Source organism: Rhinatrema bivittatum, chromosome 5 (assembly GCF_901001135.1).
Source record: "Rhinatrema bivittatum chromosome 5, aRhiBiv1.1, whole genome shotgun sequence".
Taxonomy (NCBI): Eukaryota; Metazoa; Chordata; class Amphibia; order Gymnophiona; family Rhinatrematidae; genus Rhinatrema; species Rhinatrema bivittatum.
Window position 1 is genome coordinate 229,514,584 of NC_042619.1, and position 18,433 is coordinate 229,533,016.

General features: G+C 42.7%; 1 protein-coding gene across 1 annotated transcript in view; it reads left to right on the forward strand.

Annotated features, from left to right (window-relative positions):
* Positions 1-18,433, forward strand: part of LOC115092515 (lysine-specific demethylase 6A-like) — a 716,945-nt gene that overhangs the window by 118,601 nt on the left and 579,911 nt on the right. Inside the window, 1 exon segment of the mRNA XM_029603412.1 lies at positions 2,645-2,694. Coding sequence (XP_029459272.1) covers positions 2,645-2,694 — 50 coding nt within the window.

An 18,433-nucleotide genomic window follows, 5' to 3' on the forward strand; every position in this document is an offset into this window, starting at 1 on the left:
GGTGGGCGAACAAAGACAACTTGCGCAAGGGCCTACCCTTCCAGCAACCAGTCCAACAAATGACGTTAACTACAGATGCATCCACCTTAGGTTGGGGAGCTCACATTGACACTCTCCAAACGCAAGGCACTTGAACAAAACTCGAAGCAACATTTCAAATCAATTTCCTGGAGCTCTGAGCTATACGTTATGTGTTGCATGCGTTCAAGGACTGCCTTTCACACAAGACTGTTCTCATCCAAATGGACAACACAGTTGCTATGTGGTACCTCAACAAACAGGGAGGTACGGGCTCGTATCTCCTTTGTCAGGAAGCTGCACAGATTTGGAGCTGGTCCCTGAGCCATTCAGTGTTCCACCGGGCCACCTATCTGGCAGGCATTCACAATATAGTGGCGGATCGACTCGGTCGTCAGTTCCAACCACACGAATGGTCCCTGGATCCCTCAATAGTGACCAGGATATTTCAACCTTGGGGATCTCTTTGCGTCTCATCTGAATCACAAAGTGGACAAATTCTATTCTCTACACAAACGGAACAACCAGCCAGCCAAGGACGCCTTTGCTCGCCCTTGGAACTCAGGCCTTCTATGCGCGTATCCTCCAATACCGCTCATAACCAAAACTCTAGTGAAGCTACAACAGGACAAGGGGACCATGATTCTCATAGCCCTGCATTGGCCTCTACAAGTATGGTTTCCCACACTTCTAGACCTCTCAATCAGTGATCCCATTTGCCTGGGTGTAGCTCCCACTCTCCTAACTCAGGATCAGGGTCGGTTGTGCTGTCCCAACCTTCAGTCCCTATCCCTGACAGCATGGATGTTGAAAGCTTGATCTTACAACCATGTAATCTTTCAACCAATGTATCTCAAGTGCTTATAGCTTCACATAAGCCTTCCACACGAAAGAACTATTCTTCGAAATGGAAAAGGTTTACTTTGTGGTGCAAACAGCAGGATATTGATCCTTTCACCTGCCCCACTACCTCTGTACTAGACTACTTATACCATCTTTCAGACTCTGGTCTTCAGACTTCATCTGTAAGAGTCCATTTAAGTGCAATCTCAGCTTACCATAACAAGATGGCAGATGCACCATTATCCACACAACCTTTTGTCAGTAGATTTATGAGAGGTTTAACTCAACTTAAACCACCAATTCGGCCACCAGTCACAGAATGGGACCTGAATCTGGTCTTAGCAAGACTCATGCGTTCGCCTTTTGAACCCATGAATTCCTGTGATCTTAAATTTCTCACATGGAATACTATCTTCCTCATAGCCATTACATCAGCTAGAAGGGTTAGTGAGTTACAAGCACTTGTCACGTACTCACCCTACACGAAATTCCTACATGACAGAGTGGTTCTCCGTACACATCCAAAATTCCTTCCCAAGGTAGTTAAGGAATTCCACTTGAACCAATCCATAGTTTTACCCACGTTTTTTCCAAGGCCTCATTCTCATCAAGGAGAATGGGCCTTATATACCTTGGACTGTAAGCGTGCGCTAGCATTTTACTTAGACTGCACTGCAGTCCACAGGAAATCCACTCAGCTTTTTGTATCTTATGATCCAAACAAACTGGGTAAAGCAGTGGGTAAACATACTCTATCCAACTGGTTAGCAGATTGCATACAATTTTGCTATGAAAAAGCAGGCCTTCCTCTCCAAGGGCGAGTAAAGGCACATTAAGTAAGAGCAATGTGAACCTCAGTAGCACACTAACGTTCAGTGCCAATTCTTGACATTTGTAAAGCAGCAACATTGAGTTCACACCTTTGCAGCTCATTACTGTTTGGACAAACAAGGATGACAAGATTCAGCCTATGGACAATCTGTCTTAAAGAACTTATTTCCAGTTTAAACCCAACTCCTTCTACATCCAACCTGCTGTGATCTTCTGCTGACTCATTTTCAACAACAATACTATACTGTTGCTTCACTACAATATGACTCAGCCTCTAGCTTGCTAATCACCCATATGTGAGGACTAGCATCCTGCTTGTCCTGGGATAAAGCAAAATTGCTTACCTTGTAATAGGTGTTATCCCAGGACAGCAGGATGTAGTCCTCACGAAACCCAACCGCCACCCCGCGGAGTTGGGTCCGATACGTTTTATTATTTTATTTTTTGCTAAAGCTTATTGCTACGTACGAGACTGAAGAGAGACCCCTGTGGCAGAGAATATCATGGCATGCTGGGCATGCTCAGTGGCCTCACAGGGCCAGTCAAAAGTTTCTAGAAACTACCCATTCTAGACCTCTACCCGTTCTAGACCTCTCATGATTTTAAACACCTCTATCATATCCCCGTCAGTCGTCTCTTCTCCAAGCTGAAAAGTCCTAACCTCTTTAGTCTTTCCTCATAGGGGAGCTGTTCCATTCCCCCTTATCATTTTGGTCGCCCTTCTCTGTACCTTCTCCATCGCAATTATATCTTTTTTGAGATGCGGCGACCAGAATTGTACACAGTATTCAAGGTGAGGTCTCACCATGGAGCGATACAGAGGCATTATGACATTTTCTGTTTTATTCACCATTCCCTTCCTAATAATTCCCAACATTCTGTTTGCTTTTTTGACTGTTGTATTCTGAATTTTATAAAATTATTTAAAAAATGATTTTTCTCTCTTTTTCAGCATTGTCTGCATACCAGAGGTACTACAGTTTACAATCTGACTACTGGAAGGTTGGTAAAACATACTTTTACAATTTAGATGGGTTCATGTGTAAGATATTTCAACATTATAGTATTTTTATCATAAGCTATTCTGAGGATTTTATTTATTTTAAAAGATTTATATTCTACATTCATACATGGCATGTTCAATGTGGTTTACAATATTGTATATACACATTTTTTATAAACAAAAACAGATAAATACCCATGCAAACTTGTAGCCTGGAACTGAAGAAGATGGCAGAAAAATAACCCATTTTGGTCCTCATGTTTGAAGATTCATGATTAAAAGCCTGTGTGGACAGGAATTTTGCTTTGTGGATATTACTGCTCAGAGTATAACTGAGACAAACTGCATCACTGTACTTCCTGTTCTGCTGCTGCCATCATTTCCTGTAGTTTTTTCCTCCTGCCCAGTCTGAGCACTTCTCCAACAAGTCATGTTTGTTTTCCTGTCTTCGTTAAAATACATTGAGACAGGAGACAAGCATAAAACCAATTATAATAAATATATATACTAATACATTAGCATCAGCAATAAACCAGTACCCTAAATAGAACAGCTAACAAATAACATCTAGAATTTTAAAGATCTGATAATTGGCTATAAAGCTGTACCCTTAATCGAAACCCCTAAAACATTCATTTGCCACATGTATAATCCTTGGAGGCAGACTCAGGAAAAGTCTGGTCAAGGAGACTAGCTTTGGTCCGTTTCCTGAATCACAGGAGATAGACTAAACTATTGAGATCTGAATTATACATCTCAATAGTGTGTTGAGTAGTATATATATTTGATCTATCTACTGTTGAGACCAAAAGGCTCTGTGTATTCAAGCATTTTGTTGTTCTTCAGCAGTAATGACCTAATGGGTGGTAACTGTATAATATAAGATGGATTCACAACTGCTAACTTGTCTTCTTAAATAAATTGCTTTATGAAAGTATGGATGAAATGCCACATTTTATTTTAAATTTCTTTCACAAAGGCTCAAGTCTTTTCCACATAAAAAGTAGAAATTACTATAATTGATATTTTTGAGGGCAAGCAGTTTGAATCACACAAAGTAAAGAATTTCACACTTAAGGAGAATTAAATCTTGTGGTGTGTCCAAAAAGATTGTCAAATAAAATAAACAGAAACTGCTAAAGCAAAAGAGTTGCCAAACTAAATATATAAAGCAGAAATACACTGACAAATTATAATCAATATCAATACAAAATAAATATGCTCAAAAAATTAATATAAATATCTCATCCATATAAATTCTCAAAGCATAGTAGTTAGAAACAGGACAAAACGTAGTAGTTGGACAGAAAGAGGGCACAAACAATACAACACTTTCACAATATTATCACAACCAAATCTAATTCTACACCTACAGCTCCTGGTATACCCAAGTGGTCTCCCATCCAGGCCCAGCCCTGCTTAGCTTCCAAGATGAGACAAAATCAGCACATTCAGGGCAGCATGGCCAAATACCTAAATCACATCTCAAAAAATACATACCACTTAAAAAAAAAAAAATTCAAAATAAATACAAACATTTTTACACCCTTCAAAAATTAATTTAACTTTTTTTTTTTTTTTTTTGAAAGATGAGCTTTTATCGGAAAGTGGTACCACACAGAAGCAAAACAGTTGTTTCACAGAACATGATCATTAGCTAATGGATAGGTCCAAAAATAGTCATCTTCTATCGACTTAAGCCAGATTTGCAGGGTTGGTGCTGAACTGGTTTAGATCCTGTCTGGCTGGCAACAGCTGGCCATATTAGGGTCTAGTAAATCCACTTGGTATTCTCTTTTGACTGTTGTCCCACAAGGATCAGCTCTTTCAGTGGCTTTATTCAATGTTTATATGTCATCAGTAGACTGCTGGTTTTTGATTGGGTCACTGGATATACAGAGATGAACTATAATTTTATATGCAAATGAGCTCATTTTGGGCTGAAACATCTGTTTCCTGCTGTATTTCTGCTGTGAAGCAATGTTTGAAGCGCAATAAGATAGCCTTAAACTTCACAAAAAACAAAATTCTAACACTTCAGTATACAAGCCTGATATAGAAGTTTTCTACTTTTAGAACGAAAAATATGTATGCAGGTGCATCACATATTAAGAGCTTAGGTGTGACTTGATTCTGCTCTGACATTTAACAATCAAATTAGGACTGTTATTCGATCTGCAAGTTTTATGGGTTTAACACCCTTATTGAGTATGGTTGATTTTCATGCTATAGTGTAGGCAATTGTTTTATCACTGTTAGATTATTATTTTGCACTATATTTGGGACTGCTGGCCACAATTTAGAGAGCCTTACAACTATTTCAGAACGTGACAGTAAGGTTGATATCAGGAAAATGGATGAGAGCATATCATCACCAATATTAAGAGAATTCTGATGTCTACCAGTTCAGTTCAGACTGATGTACAGGGTGGCTGTGAATCAAATTGCTAGCATGTGACTCATGCCCTTGGATCAATTCCCTTCTTAGGATGTACAATCCAACCCATGAGGTATTCTCATCTTACAGAGGCTTGTTGGAAGTTCCGACAGTTCGTCAGGCTCACTTGTTGAGATGAGGATGCGAGCTTTCTCGGTGGCTGTTCCCTTTTGTGGAACTCTTTGCTTTATGAACTACGAATGACTAATTGTAAAAAAAAAAAAACAAAAAACCCAAACAAACCCCAAAAAAACATTTAAGGTAATGTTGAAAACTTATCTTTTTGCCTTAATGTTCTCATTAAGATATGGCTGAGATGGAATGATGAAATCTGAAAGCGCTTGGTTCTTGTACAGTGACATTATTAGACTGTAGCAGTTTTTTGTTAAATCATGTTTGTATGATACTTTTATGTGTTTTTGTTGTTCACCATCCAGGTCTTAGGTATGTGTGGTTTATAAATGCAAATAAATTCAGGTACTATTGTCCATATGAAGTTTGTTGTGTTACTATTTACCATATATATTGGGATCACTTCAGAATTGCAAAATCTTCAGTGTCAAATGATCAAACATGTTATTCCAATTTTCCACTGCTGCTGTTATAAAATGGACTTCAAATTTCAGTGAAATGATGTATATCCAACAGGTTTGTATGTGACCATCTATGGCAAGTAGAATCCCTTCAAAACTTATACAATCATTTTTATTTATTTATTTATTTTTTTTTTTAGAGACAGCAATCCAATGTAAAAGTTTCAAAATAAGCGCTGTTTAGCTCTTTACCTTTTACCCTCCCTATTCTGTTTACCCATGGCACATTACTATTACTATTATTATTATTATTTTTAATTAATACTTTTGTTTTAAGCTAGCAATTATCTAGCTATTTAGCTAAATTTATGTACTTTTATTTTTATTTTATTTATATTTTATTTCACTTTATTTTAACTTGTTGTAAACCGTTTTGATAAAATTTTATTTTAAAAAGCGGTATATAAATACTCTTAAATAATAAAATAAATAAATAAGTGCTCGAGAAACTTGCACCACCACTTCCAAAGGATATGGGACAAATCAATACAAAATGCCAACACAGTAGTTATATGCCCACCCAATACAAGCTTCCTCAGGGCTGGAAAAGCCCATGATATCCTCCATCAAAAGTCCAATTGCAAAGTAAATAACAAAAATATAAAGAATATATATAGAACACTATATTAATACAAAAGAATACATACAGAAATACAAAGAATATATACAGAACACTATACTAACTAATTCTAGGAAAAGCAAATTACCTCGGCCCATGATCTTACTGCCTTATTTTCAAAAAGTCACAGGATCCCAGAAACCAAACCCTTACTAATCAGCTGATTATCTCTACACCAATCAAAACTCTACAGTTACCATACCATACTATCCCCAATATCACACAAATAAAGGCCATTGAACCTCATTCAAGCCAAATGGACTGACTGCGTATAAAAGGAAAATGCAGTGTTTGCATAAAAGGAGAGGACACCTCTGCTTTCAGCAGCCCAGCTGTCTGAGATGATGAGGAATTTTAGCTCTCTGCTTCCTGAAGCCCAGAGAGGAAGTATGGAATTTCTCCTGTCTTAATATGGAGGACAGCACAGTTGGATTCAGGGGGGTTGGGGGGTGGTGGTTTGAATTGTTCAGGCATCCCCTCAAGGACTTAGAGCAAGTCCTCTTAATATCAATATTAGTTTCCCTCTGACCTGCATCCTTTCAGCAGAAGGCCTATCCTGTCTTACAAATGTCCTAACTACCTGAGAAGGTTGTACAAATCTTAAATTTCCTGGCGTGTAGCCAGATGGTCTCAGAACGAATGGGGATAGTATCCGCGTGCTAGCAGTTGGAGACGGATCTGACGTCAGCACGGGGTATATATATCCCCACAGGAAGCGTAGCAACTTAGTAATTTCCGTCTCCAAAGCAGTTTGGAGAGCCTACACGCTTGCTGAGCGTGTTTTCCAAATCTACTTTTTCTTTTCTTTTTCTACTTACTAAAACTTCTACAGCATCGAGCCCTGCACTCCTGCGGTGATATCCTAAGGACCCTCCCCCAGTAGAGTTTCCCGGGGTGATTTCCGTGATCCCCCCGGAGGTGTAAGTCCTCGGTCCGGGGGCCGAATCGCGGCAGGGACACAGCCCCCGGGCGAGGTTCGGGTGAGGCTTTCGAGGTGCCTCGGTCCCAGTGTGGACGAGGCAGCGGGTGCATATCCTCAAACGCGGCGGTGAAGGTACTTGCCCTCTCCCCCCGCAGCCGGAGACCGCCCGGGTTCCAGCCGGGAAGCGCCGAGGATCAGGTAAGGCGTACATCTCTTTTTTTCTGGTCTCCGAGGAACAGAGGATCGGCGGCGTGGCACGCCGTGGAGGGCGCCATTTTGTGGGCCTTGTTCAGGTATTGAGCGCTTGTAATAGGCGCGGCTCTATTCCTCCTTGTGCGTATATTGCCTTATTGCTGAGAGCATATTGAATGTCATTGAGCGTGTATTGCTCACCGCCTATTGCTGAGAGCATATTGAATGCCATTGAGCGTGTATTGCTCACCGCATATTGCTGACAGCCTATTGAATACCATTGAGCGTGTATTGCTAACCGCTTGTTGCTGAGAGCCTATTGAAAGCCATAGAGCGTGTATTACTAACCGCTTATTGCTGAGAGCCTATTGAAAGCCATAGAGCGTGGATGTTGAGCACACAGCAGTATCCTCCTTGCTCCTTCCCACGGAAGTCATTTTAATCTCACCTAGAAAGCTTTCCACCAGGAAGATTTACAGTTTCAAGTAGAATAAGTTCTCTGCATGGTGTGGATCAGTCATCTGAACCTGTTTTTTACCTGTCTTCTCCTTTTCCTCTTGTCAAGCTTTTGCACTTTTTCAGTCGAGGTACATTTTACTGCCATTGCAGCTCATCACCAATGGGAGCTCTTAAGTGTCAAAGTTCATGAATGGGACTGTAGCATACCAAGCCCTCTAGTCAGTAAGCCATCAGTATGGTAGGACTTCAGTTTAATCCTGGACTTGAGCGCCTGAAACTTCTTTGAACTTCTCGAATTGGTGGACCTGAAGCTTCTCACCTGGAAGGCAGTGTTTATTAGAGCTGTTTCTTTGAAATGAAAAGTGACAAATTAGTTTTTGGTCTCTTCGCTATACCTTCATTTTTTTTTCACAACTGTGTTTTATTCATTCTAAAATTTCTTCTGAAAGTGTAATCTGCATTTCATATCAGCCAAATGTTTGTGCTGCCTAAGTTCTTTCCAAAGGGCAATGTGCTCTTCATTCCTTTGACTCTGCGAACACTAGCTTTTTACTTGTGGAAGAAGTCAACCTCACCATGAAGTTTCTCAACTGTTTGTGTCCTTTGCCAACAGGTTGGGAAGGCATTAACTAAAAACTCTTTCCAGTTGGCTAGCAGGACTGTATTACACATAGATGCATGCTGACTGACTTGCAAATTTAACTGGCAAAGCCCATCAGATGCAAGCCATGGCAACCTTAGTGACTTGTCTGTGTGCCGTTTCTGTCAAAGATCCATGTAAAGCTGCTGTTTGGTTGTCAGTTTACACATTCATGTCACACTTCTGTCTAGATAGTATATCCTGAAAAGTTAATATCTTTGAGCAAGCAGTTCTGTGCAGCTTATAAACCCAGTAGTCCACTTTTCACTGGGTGGTGTCCGGGTTGTCTGACAGTTCTGCAAAATAACCCTCATTTGGGGACTTTCCATTGGTTATGGGTGATTTCATTGAAAAGATTAAGAAAGCAAAGTCGCTTGCCTTTCACAGGGGTTCTCTGTAGATAGCAGGATAAATCAGCCATACCTTCATTATCTGCCCATCTCCTGGACAAAGGACTACTCTGCTTAAGTTTAAGCTCTAGAAGAGACTGAAGTGCTCATGAGACAGTGACCACCTGCGGGATCTCCTGTGCATGCTCACAGTTCTGAGAACTGAGTCCGTGTCAGTGTTGTCAAATGAAGTTGCCCACTGGTTATGACTGAGTTATTCTGCTGTCTACAGAGAACCCCATTACAAATAAGCAACTTTGTTTTCCAGTAAGAGGAAATCAGGATTTCACGCAGCTATGATAAAAGACTGAGTCCTAAAAATTATGCGACAAGGATACCAGTTGAACCTCATATCTGCTTCCCCAAACAATACTCCAATGAGGCAATAAGAACATAAGAAATTGCCATGCTGGGTCAGATCAAGGGTCCATCAAGCCTAGCATCCTGTTTCCTACAGAGGCAAACCAGGCCATAAGAACCTGGCAAGTACCCAAACACCAAGAAGATCCCATGCTACTGATGCAATTAATAGCAGTGGCTGTTCCCTAAGTAAATTTGATTAATAGCAGTTAATGGACTTCTCCTTCAGGAACTTATCAAACCTTTTTTGAACCTAGCGACACTAACTGCACTAACCACATCCTCTGGCAACAAATTCCAGAGCTTAATTGTGCGTTGAGTGAAAAAGAATTTTCTCCGATTAGTCTTAAATGTGCTACCAGCTAACTTCATGGAGTGCCCCCTAGTCCTTCTTTTATCCGAAAGTGTAAATAACCGATTCACATCTACTCTTTCAAGACCTCTCATGATTTTAAAGATCTCTATCATATCCCCCCTCAGCCGTCTCTTCTCCAAGCTGAACAGCCCTAACCTCTTCAGCCTTTCCTCATAGGGGAGCTGTTCCATTCCCTTTATCATTTTGGTTGCCCTTCTCTGTACCTTCTCCATAGCAACTATATCTTTTTTGAGATGCGACCAGAATTGTACACAGTATTCAAGGTGTAGTTTCACCATGGAGTGATACAGAGGCATTATGACATTTTCTGTTTTAATAACCATTCCCTTCCTAATAATTCCTAACATTCTGTTTGCTTTTTTGACTGCTGCAGCACACTGAGCTGATGATTTCAAAGTATTATCCACTATGATGCCTAGATCTTTTTCCTGGGTGGCATCTCCTAATATGGATCCTAACATCGTATAACTACAGAAATGATTATTTTTCCCTATATGCAACACCTTGTACTTGTCCACATTTAAATTTAATCTGCCATTTGGATGCCCAATCTTCCAGTCTTGCAAGGTTCTCCTGTAATTTTTAACACAATCCACTTGTGATTTAACTACTCTGAATAATTTTGTATCATCCGCAAATTTGATAACCTCGCTTGTCTTATTTCTTTCCAGATCATTTATAAATATATTGAAAATCACTGGTCCAAGTACAGATCCCTGAGGCACTCCACTGTTTACCCTTTTCCACTGAGAAAATTGACCATTTAATCCTACTCTGTTTCCTGTCTTTTAACCAGTTTGTAATCCACGAAAAGACATAGTCTCCTATCCCATGACTTTTTAGTTTTCTTAGAAGCCTCTCATGAGGGACTTTGTCCAATGCCTTTTGAAAATCCAAATATGCTACATCTGCTGGTTCACATTTATCCACATGCTTATTAACCCCTTTAAAAAAAAATGAAGCAGATTTGTTAGGCAAGACTTCCCTTGGGTAAATCCATGCTGATGGTGTGCCATTAAACCATGTCCTTCTATATGCTCTACGATTTTGATCTTTAGAATAGTTTCCACTATTTTTCCCAGCACTGAAGTCAGGCTCACTGGTCTATAGTTACCTGAATCGCCCCTAGAGCCGTTTTTAAATATTGGAGTTACATTGGCCACTCTCCAGTCTTCAGGTACAATGGACAATTTTAATGATAGGTTACAAATTTAAACTAATAGATCAGAATTTTCATTTTTTAGTTCCTTCAGTACCCTAGGATGCATACCATTTGGTCCAGGTGATTTGCTACTCTTTAGTTTGTCAATCTGGCCTACTACATCTTCCAGGTTCACAGTGATTTGGTTCAGTTTGACTGACTCATCACCCTTGAAAACCATCTCCGGAACTGGTATCTCCCCAACATCCTCTTCAGTACACACAGAAGCAAAGAATTCATTTAGTCTTTCTACAATGGCCTTATCTTCCCTAAGAGCCCCTTTAATCCCTTTGTCATCTAATGGTCCAACAGACTCCCTCACAGGTTTCTTGCTTCAGATATATTTTTAAAAGGTTTTATAATGAGTTTTTGCCTCTATGGCCAACTTCATTTCAAATTCTGTCTTTGCCTGTCTTATCAATGCTTTACATTTAACTTGACAATGCTTATGCTTTATCCTATTTTCTTCAGATAGATCTTTCTTCCAATTTTTGAAGGATTTTTTTTTGGCTAAAATACCCTCTTTCACCTCACCTTTTAACCATGCCGATAATCGTTTTGCCTTCCTTCCACCTTTCTTAATGCGTGGAATACATCTCGACTGCGCATCTAGGATTGTATTTTTAAACAGTGTCCATGACTGTTGAACACTTTTAACCTTTGCAGCTGCACCTTTCAGTTTTTTCCAACTATTTTCCTCATTTTATTAAAGTTTCCCTTTTGAAAGTTTAGCGTTAGAGCTGTAGATTTTCTTATTGTCCCCAACGTTTTTTACCCGCCGGTGATAAATTGTATGTGTGCACTCGGTGCAAAGAGTTCCTGGCTCTCAGGGAACAAGTCCGATCTCTGAAGTCTAGAGTAGCAGACTTGGAGGAGCTGAGGCAGACAGAGAGGTACATTGATGAGACCTTCAGAGACATAGTATCCAAATCCCAAATTTAGTCTGGCAGCCCCTGTGCTGCCTTGGATCAGAAAGGTCTCCCAGTAGGAGAACATCACCCTGGTGTAGCGGGAAGTGATCCTGTAGCAAGGACCTGCTCTCCAGGTGATGTATTGTTCTCTTGCACTGAGGACTACTGCCCAGGAGGGAAGGGTTAGGCCGGCCATCATAGTTGGTGATTAAATTATTAGAAATGTAGATAAGCAGGGTGGCTGGTGGACGTGAGGACTGCCTGGTAACTTGCCTGCCTGGTGCGAAGGAGGCAGACCTCACGCGTCACCCAGATAGAATTATAGACCGTGCTGGGGAGGAGCCGGCTGTCGTGGTACTTGTGGTCACCAACGACATAGGAAAATGTGGGAGAGAGGTTCTGGAAACAAAATTTAGGATTTTAGATAGAAAGCTGAAATCTAAAACCTCCAGGGTGGCATTCTTTGAAATGCTTCCTGTTCCATATGCAGGTCCCAGAGGCAGGCAGAGCTCCAGAGTTTCACTGCGTGGATAAGACCATGGTGTAGGGAAGAGGGTTTCAGTTTTGTAAGGAACTGGGGAAACTTTTGGGGAAGGGGGAGACTTTTCCGAAAGGATGGGCTCCACCTTAACCAGAGTGGAACCAAGCTGCTGGCACTAACTTTTAAAAAGGAGATAGAGCAGCTTTTAAACTAGAGCAAGGGGGAAAGCAGACAGTCACTCAGCAGTGCATGGTTCAGAGGAATGTATCCTTGAAGGATACTAATGAAACAGGAGAGTTAGGGCATCCCAAAAGAGAAGTTCCAAAAAAAAGTAGTCCATGTTACCTATATGTAAAAAATCACCTGAGCTAAAGATTTCTAAATTAGCTCTCAGAACTGAAAAGCAGGTTGTTAATACAAACAAAAAACACACTTTGAGAGTGACATAATTGGCATCACAGAGACCTAGTGGAAGGAGGATAACCAATGGGACAGTGCTATATCAGGGTACAAATTTATATAGCAATGATAGGGAGGATCAACTTGGTGGGGGTGTGGCACTTTGTCTGGGAGGGTATAGAGTCCAACAGGATAAAGATTATACAAGAGACTAAATGCTCAGCAGAATCTATATGGGTAGAAATCCCATGTGTGTTGGGTAAGAGTATAGTGATGGCAGTATATTACCGTCCACCTGTACAAAATGGTCAGACAGATGATGAAATGCTAAGAGAAATCAGGGAAGCTAACCAATTTGGCAGTGCAATAATAATGGGAGATTGCAATTACCCGAATATTGACTGGGTAAATGTAACATCAGGACTTGCTAGAGACAGAAAGTTCCTGGATGTAATACATGACTGCTTCATGGAGCAATTGGTTCAGGAACTAACAAGAGAAGGATCTATTTTAGATTTAATTCTTAGTGGAATGCAGGATTTGGTGAGAGAGGTAACGATGATGGGGCCACTTGGTAATAGTGATCATAACATGATCAAATTTAAACTAACAACTAATAGATGTTTAAACATTGAAAAGTTCATGCTGCTTTAGCAAGAGCTTTTGTCCTTATTAGCCAATGCAGTAATGGCTGTTCCAGTGCAGAAAAGGACCTCCGGGTTTTATTCTATTTTCTGATTTTGAAAAAGGCAGTTGGTCTTCAAGTTAAGGAATCTCAACAAATACATTAGGAGAGAAATTCAGAATGAAATCTTTGGGTACCATTCTTCCCCTCTTAGTGAATTTGCTTCCTAGACCTAAAAGATGCTTATATTTGCGTTTTAATTCACAAGACTCGGTAGGACATATCTAAATTTCACTGTAGGAAAAGTACATTGCTAGTACTGTATTCTCCCATTTGGCCTCTCTGTAGTGCCCATAGTTTTCCGAAAATGCCTTGCAGTTGTTTGCTGCTCATGTAAATTAGAACAAACAAAAACCCCTCCCGCCACTGTTTTTTGTCTTCCCATACTTGGATGATGGGCTCATATCCAGCCCTTCCCTTTAGAAAATTTGTCATCTGTTCTTACAATGAGTAAGCTTAATTCCTAGGATTTCTTAACTAGTCTTCAAAGATCCAGCTTGAAATCATCTCATGTAATCAACTTCATAGGGGCCCATCTGGAAAAGTGTTACTGCCTCAACAGAGAGCAGACTTTCTGTAAACTAATCTAATGGATCAGTGACCAAGAATATGTCTCTGCCCTTCGACTTTTCTTGAAAATATTTGGTTACATGGCAGCAGCAGTACTTCTTTCTCCCAGGACAAGCAGGATGTTAGTCCTCACATATGGGTGACATCGGATGGAGCCCTATCATGGAACACTTTTGTCAAAGTTTCTAGAACTTTCACTGGCACACTCAGCATGCCACCAACCCTGCATCCAGCAGGGGTCCCCCTTCAGTCTCTTTTTTTTTCTGCGCAGCAGTAGCCTCGTGGTTTTCAGGAGCTCTGTGAGAGTTCCTCGCAAGAATTTTCCTCACATAATTTTTCTTTTAAATTTCAAACTTTTTCCCCATCCCGGGGTCCCCCATCAACCACCGACCTCCTCCGATGCCACTAAGTTTTACCTCGTCCTTTGCGGTTGGTTCCTGGCGGTGCTTTCATTGGTGCCTGACAGCCACTGACGCGCGCCGCCCTTCTTTTTTGAAAAATGGCGACCTCCGTTCGAGTCCCTGCAATCCTGCGAGCTACATCACCTCACTTAGAAAGTGCCCTTTCTACTTCCCTTAACATCAGCTCGCAGAGTCAGTGAGCTACAGGCGCTGGTAACATACATATCTTAAAGTTTCTCCACGATTGTGTGGTACTCCGCACCCACCCTAAACTTTTGCCAAAGGTAGTGTCTGATTTCCACTTAAATCAATCTATAATACTACCCACATTTTTTCTGAAACCTCACTCACACCCAATTGAGTGGGCCCTGCAATCCTTGGACTGTAAATGTGCGCTCGCCTTTTATTATAGACCGCACTGCATCCCAGAGGAAGTCCACCCAACGGTTTGTCTCCTTCGATAAAACCAAACTGGGAGTTCCAGTGGGCAAGCAGACCCTGTCCACCTTTCTGGCTGACTGCATTTTCTTCTGCTACCAACAAGCAGGCCTTCCACTACAGGGAGGCATTAAAGCGCATTCAGTAAGAGACATGGCAACTTCAGTAGCACATCTCCGTTCTGTACCTCTTGCTGACATCTACAGAGCTGCCACATGGAGCTCCCTCCACACCTTTGCAGCTCATTATTGTCTCGACAAGGCTGGCCAGCAGGATTCCATCTTTGGTCAGTCTGTCCTGCGTAATTTGTTTCCAGTTTGATAACCCATCTTCCTTCCTGCAACCCACAAAGAAACTCAGGCTACCCTCCTACCCAACACCACCCCAGTTGTGCCTGTTGCACGTCGTTGGGTGCTTTCGGTTCATTCTATTCGGGCATCCTCTAGCTCGCTATTCACCCATATGTGAGGACTACCATCCTGCTTGTCCTGGGAGAAAGTTGCTTACCTATAACAGGTGTTCTTCCAGGACAGCAGGATGTTTGTCCTCACGAAACCTGCCCGCCATCCCGCGGAGTTGGATTCACTTACGTTTTATTTTATTTTTCGCTCGTACGTTTTGCTACAAACGAGACTGAAGGGGGACCCCTGCTGGAGGCAGGGTTGGTGGCTTGCTGGGCATGCTCAGTGTGCCAGTCAAAGTTCCAGTAACTTTGACAAAAGTGTTCCGTGATAGGGCTCCATCTGATGATGTTATCCATATGTGAGCACTAACATCCTGCTGTCCTGGGAGAACACCTGTTACAGGTAAGCAACTCTACTTTTGTACACCTTCACATGAGAGGCTCAGTTGGAGCTACAGTTTCAGTGGAATCAGCACCTCCAGCCTTTGAATATCCAATTCTCTCATCACATCTCTGACATGATGGTTTGATCATATAAATCTTAGAAATGATCTATTCTTTTACCAGCCTCTGTTTCACAGATGCTTTGTGAAGACTGTACCATGCAGAAAGAATTCAGGAACACGTTAATAGAATCATATTCTGCTTTTCCTTGGAGTTCTCCAAGGTGCATAATATCAGACAGAGCATGGCCCATATTGCTGTCTTCATAGCTTCTAGAATTTTCAGAGCTCTACTGATCACAGATGTCTTGCAGGGAACCCTCAGTTTCATTTTTCCTGTGGAGATGATCAGTTGTCAATTGGCTAAGGAAGAATTTCTGTTGCCTATTTACTCTTTCCTGAATTTTTCTTTTTCTGTGTAGACACTGTTCTCACAGGACAAGCAGGATGGTTGTCCTCACAAATGGGTGACATTGAGGATGGAGCCCACCACGGAAAACTTCTGTCAAAGTTTAACAGAACTTTGACTGGCCCCTACTGGGCATGCCCAGCACGGCACTGACCCTGCAGCCAGCAGGGGTCTCCCTTCAGTCTTCTTTTTTCCGCGCAGCAGTTGCCACGCGGTGAAAGGAGCTCCTAACCACGTTTCCTGACAGGAAATCTGAATTTCTATATTCTGAAGAAAATTTGCCCCTCGGGGGGTCTCCCTTCAGCAAATTTTTACATTCGCGGAATTCCGGTAAGTTTTTTACCGTTTTTTGTCGACTTACGTCGAATTTGGCCCTTGAGGCCTGTCGACAGTCGCTAATCCCGCGGCTAAATTTTTGGCCCAAGGCCATGGCGACGGGGTTTCGCCGATGTCCGGATTGCACCCGGACTATGTCAATCACAGACCCCCCCAGGGTCTGTGTTTTGTGTCTAGGCAGCGAGCATGATGTCCTGACTTGCACAAATGTGCCTTAATGACGCCCAAAGGTCGCAAGGCCAGGATGGAGAAGATGGGGCTCCTCTTCCATGCTCGCACCCCAACGCCATCGATAGCATCGACGTCATCGGAACCGGCACCGTCGAAGTTGCACCATTATCGTCAACCCTCCGGTGACCGTCCACCATCGATGACTTCACGGCCGTCGACTCCTGTCCCTTCCCCGGATGGGCGAGGGGATCGGAAAGAAAAACATCGCCACCGACGGCACAAGTCTCGGCCTGTCGAGGATCCACAACCATCGACCTCCGCACAGACCGAGCCACCGACTAAAAAGCCTCGATCGGACCTGGCACCGTCCGCGTCTCGCTCGCAGGCACCGAGGAAACCCTCACCCCTTCCGGGTGTGGGAGCCGTGATCCCACCGGTTACGGTGGTCCCTCCGGCTCTGCCTCCACCTCCCTCTCCCGTTGAGCCTGGTCTCGTTACCCCTGGTCTCTGGGAAGAACTGGACCGGCTGGTTCAGGAGGCCATTGAAAAGGCGATGCAGAAGTTCCAACCTCCACCGGCACCGACTCCGGCACCGACTCCGCCACCGAGCAAGGACCCGACAGTCGAGCCACTAGTGGGAACACTAGCACCGTTACTGCACCGTATGGAAGCGCTGCTAACGGCCCTTCCATCGATGATTCCAGTACCACCTGCAACACCACCGTCTCCGATGGGATTATCATCGGGAGGGGAAACACCGTTTGTTATTCCTCCTTCAGGGGTGGTCCCATCGGTGCCTTCTCATCCCTCACCGATATATCCGTCTGCTCCACCGATTCCAAGGCCGGCACCGATTCCATCGACAGCACCGAAGCCCTCGATGCCGTTTCCGGTTCCGCCTTCAGCACCGATGCCATCGAGATTATTCTCCATACCCTCGGTGATTCCTCTCAATATCTCGGACCCTCAACCAGGACCTTCAGGGCTTCAAGCCCCACAGGATCCCTATGATACCTGGGGAGATGACACCTCTTCTGACACGGATTTGCCTTCGCCACCGTCCCCTACAGAGAGTAGAAAGCGTTCTCCTCCTGAGGATCTCTCCTTTATTAATTTTGTGAAGGAGATGTCAGAGGTGGTCCCCTTTCAGCTACAATCTGAAAAAGATGACAGACACCAGATGATGGAACTTCTCCAATTTCTGGATGCTCCTAAAATCATCGCTTCCATCCCTATTCACCAGGTGTTTCTGGATCTTCTGAAGAACTGGGAATCTCCTTCATCGATTTCCCCAGTCAACAAAAAAGCTGACTCCACATACCTAGTCCAGTCAGCACCAGGTTTTCAGAAGCTTCAGCTGGATCATCGCTCTGTCGTCGTTGAGTCGGCTCAAAAGAAAGCTAAGCGCCAAAAACCACACTCTTCAACCCCACCTACCAAGGACAACAAATTCCTGGATAGTGTAGGAAGAAAAGTGTATCACGGAGCTATGCTAATTTCACGCATAGCTTCATATCAGCTCTATATGACTCAATACAAAAGAGCCATCCTCAAACAGATGCAAGAGTATACGGACACTTTGCCTGACCAATATCAGCCACAACTTCAAGCCCTCCTTAACAAAGGGTTCGAGGCCGGTAAGCATGAAATTAGGTCCGCATACGACATCTTCGATGCTTCCACTAAAGTTTCAGCTACAGCCATCTCAGCCAGACGTTGGGCTTGGCTAAAATCATCAGACCTACGCCCAGAGGTCCAGGACCGACTGTCTGATTTACCCTGCCTAGGCGACAACTTGTTTGGAGATCAAATTCAGCAAATAGTAGCCGAATTAAAAGATCACCATGAGACGTTAAAACAACTCTCATCTACTCCATCTGAGGTGACCGCCAAGCAACCACCT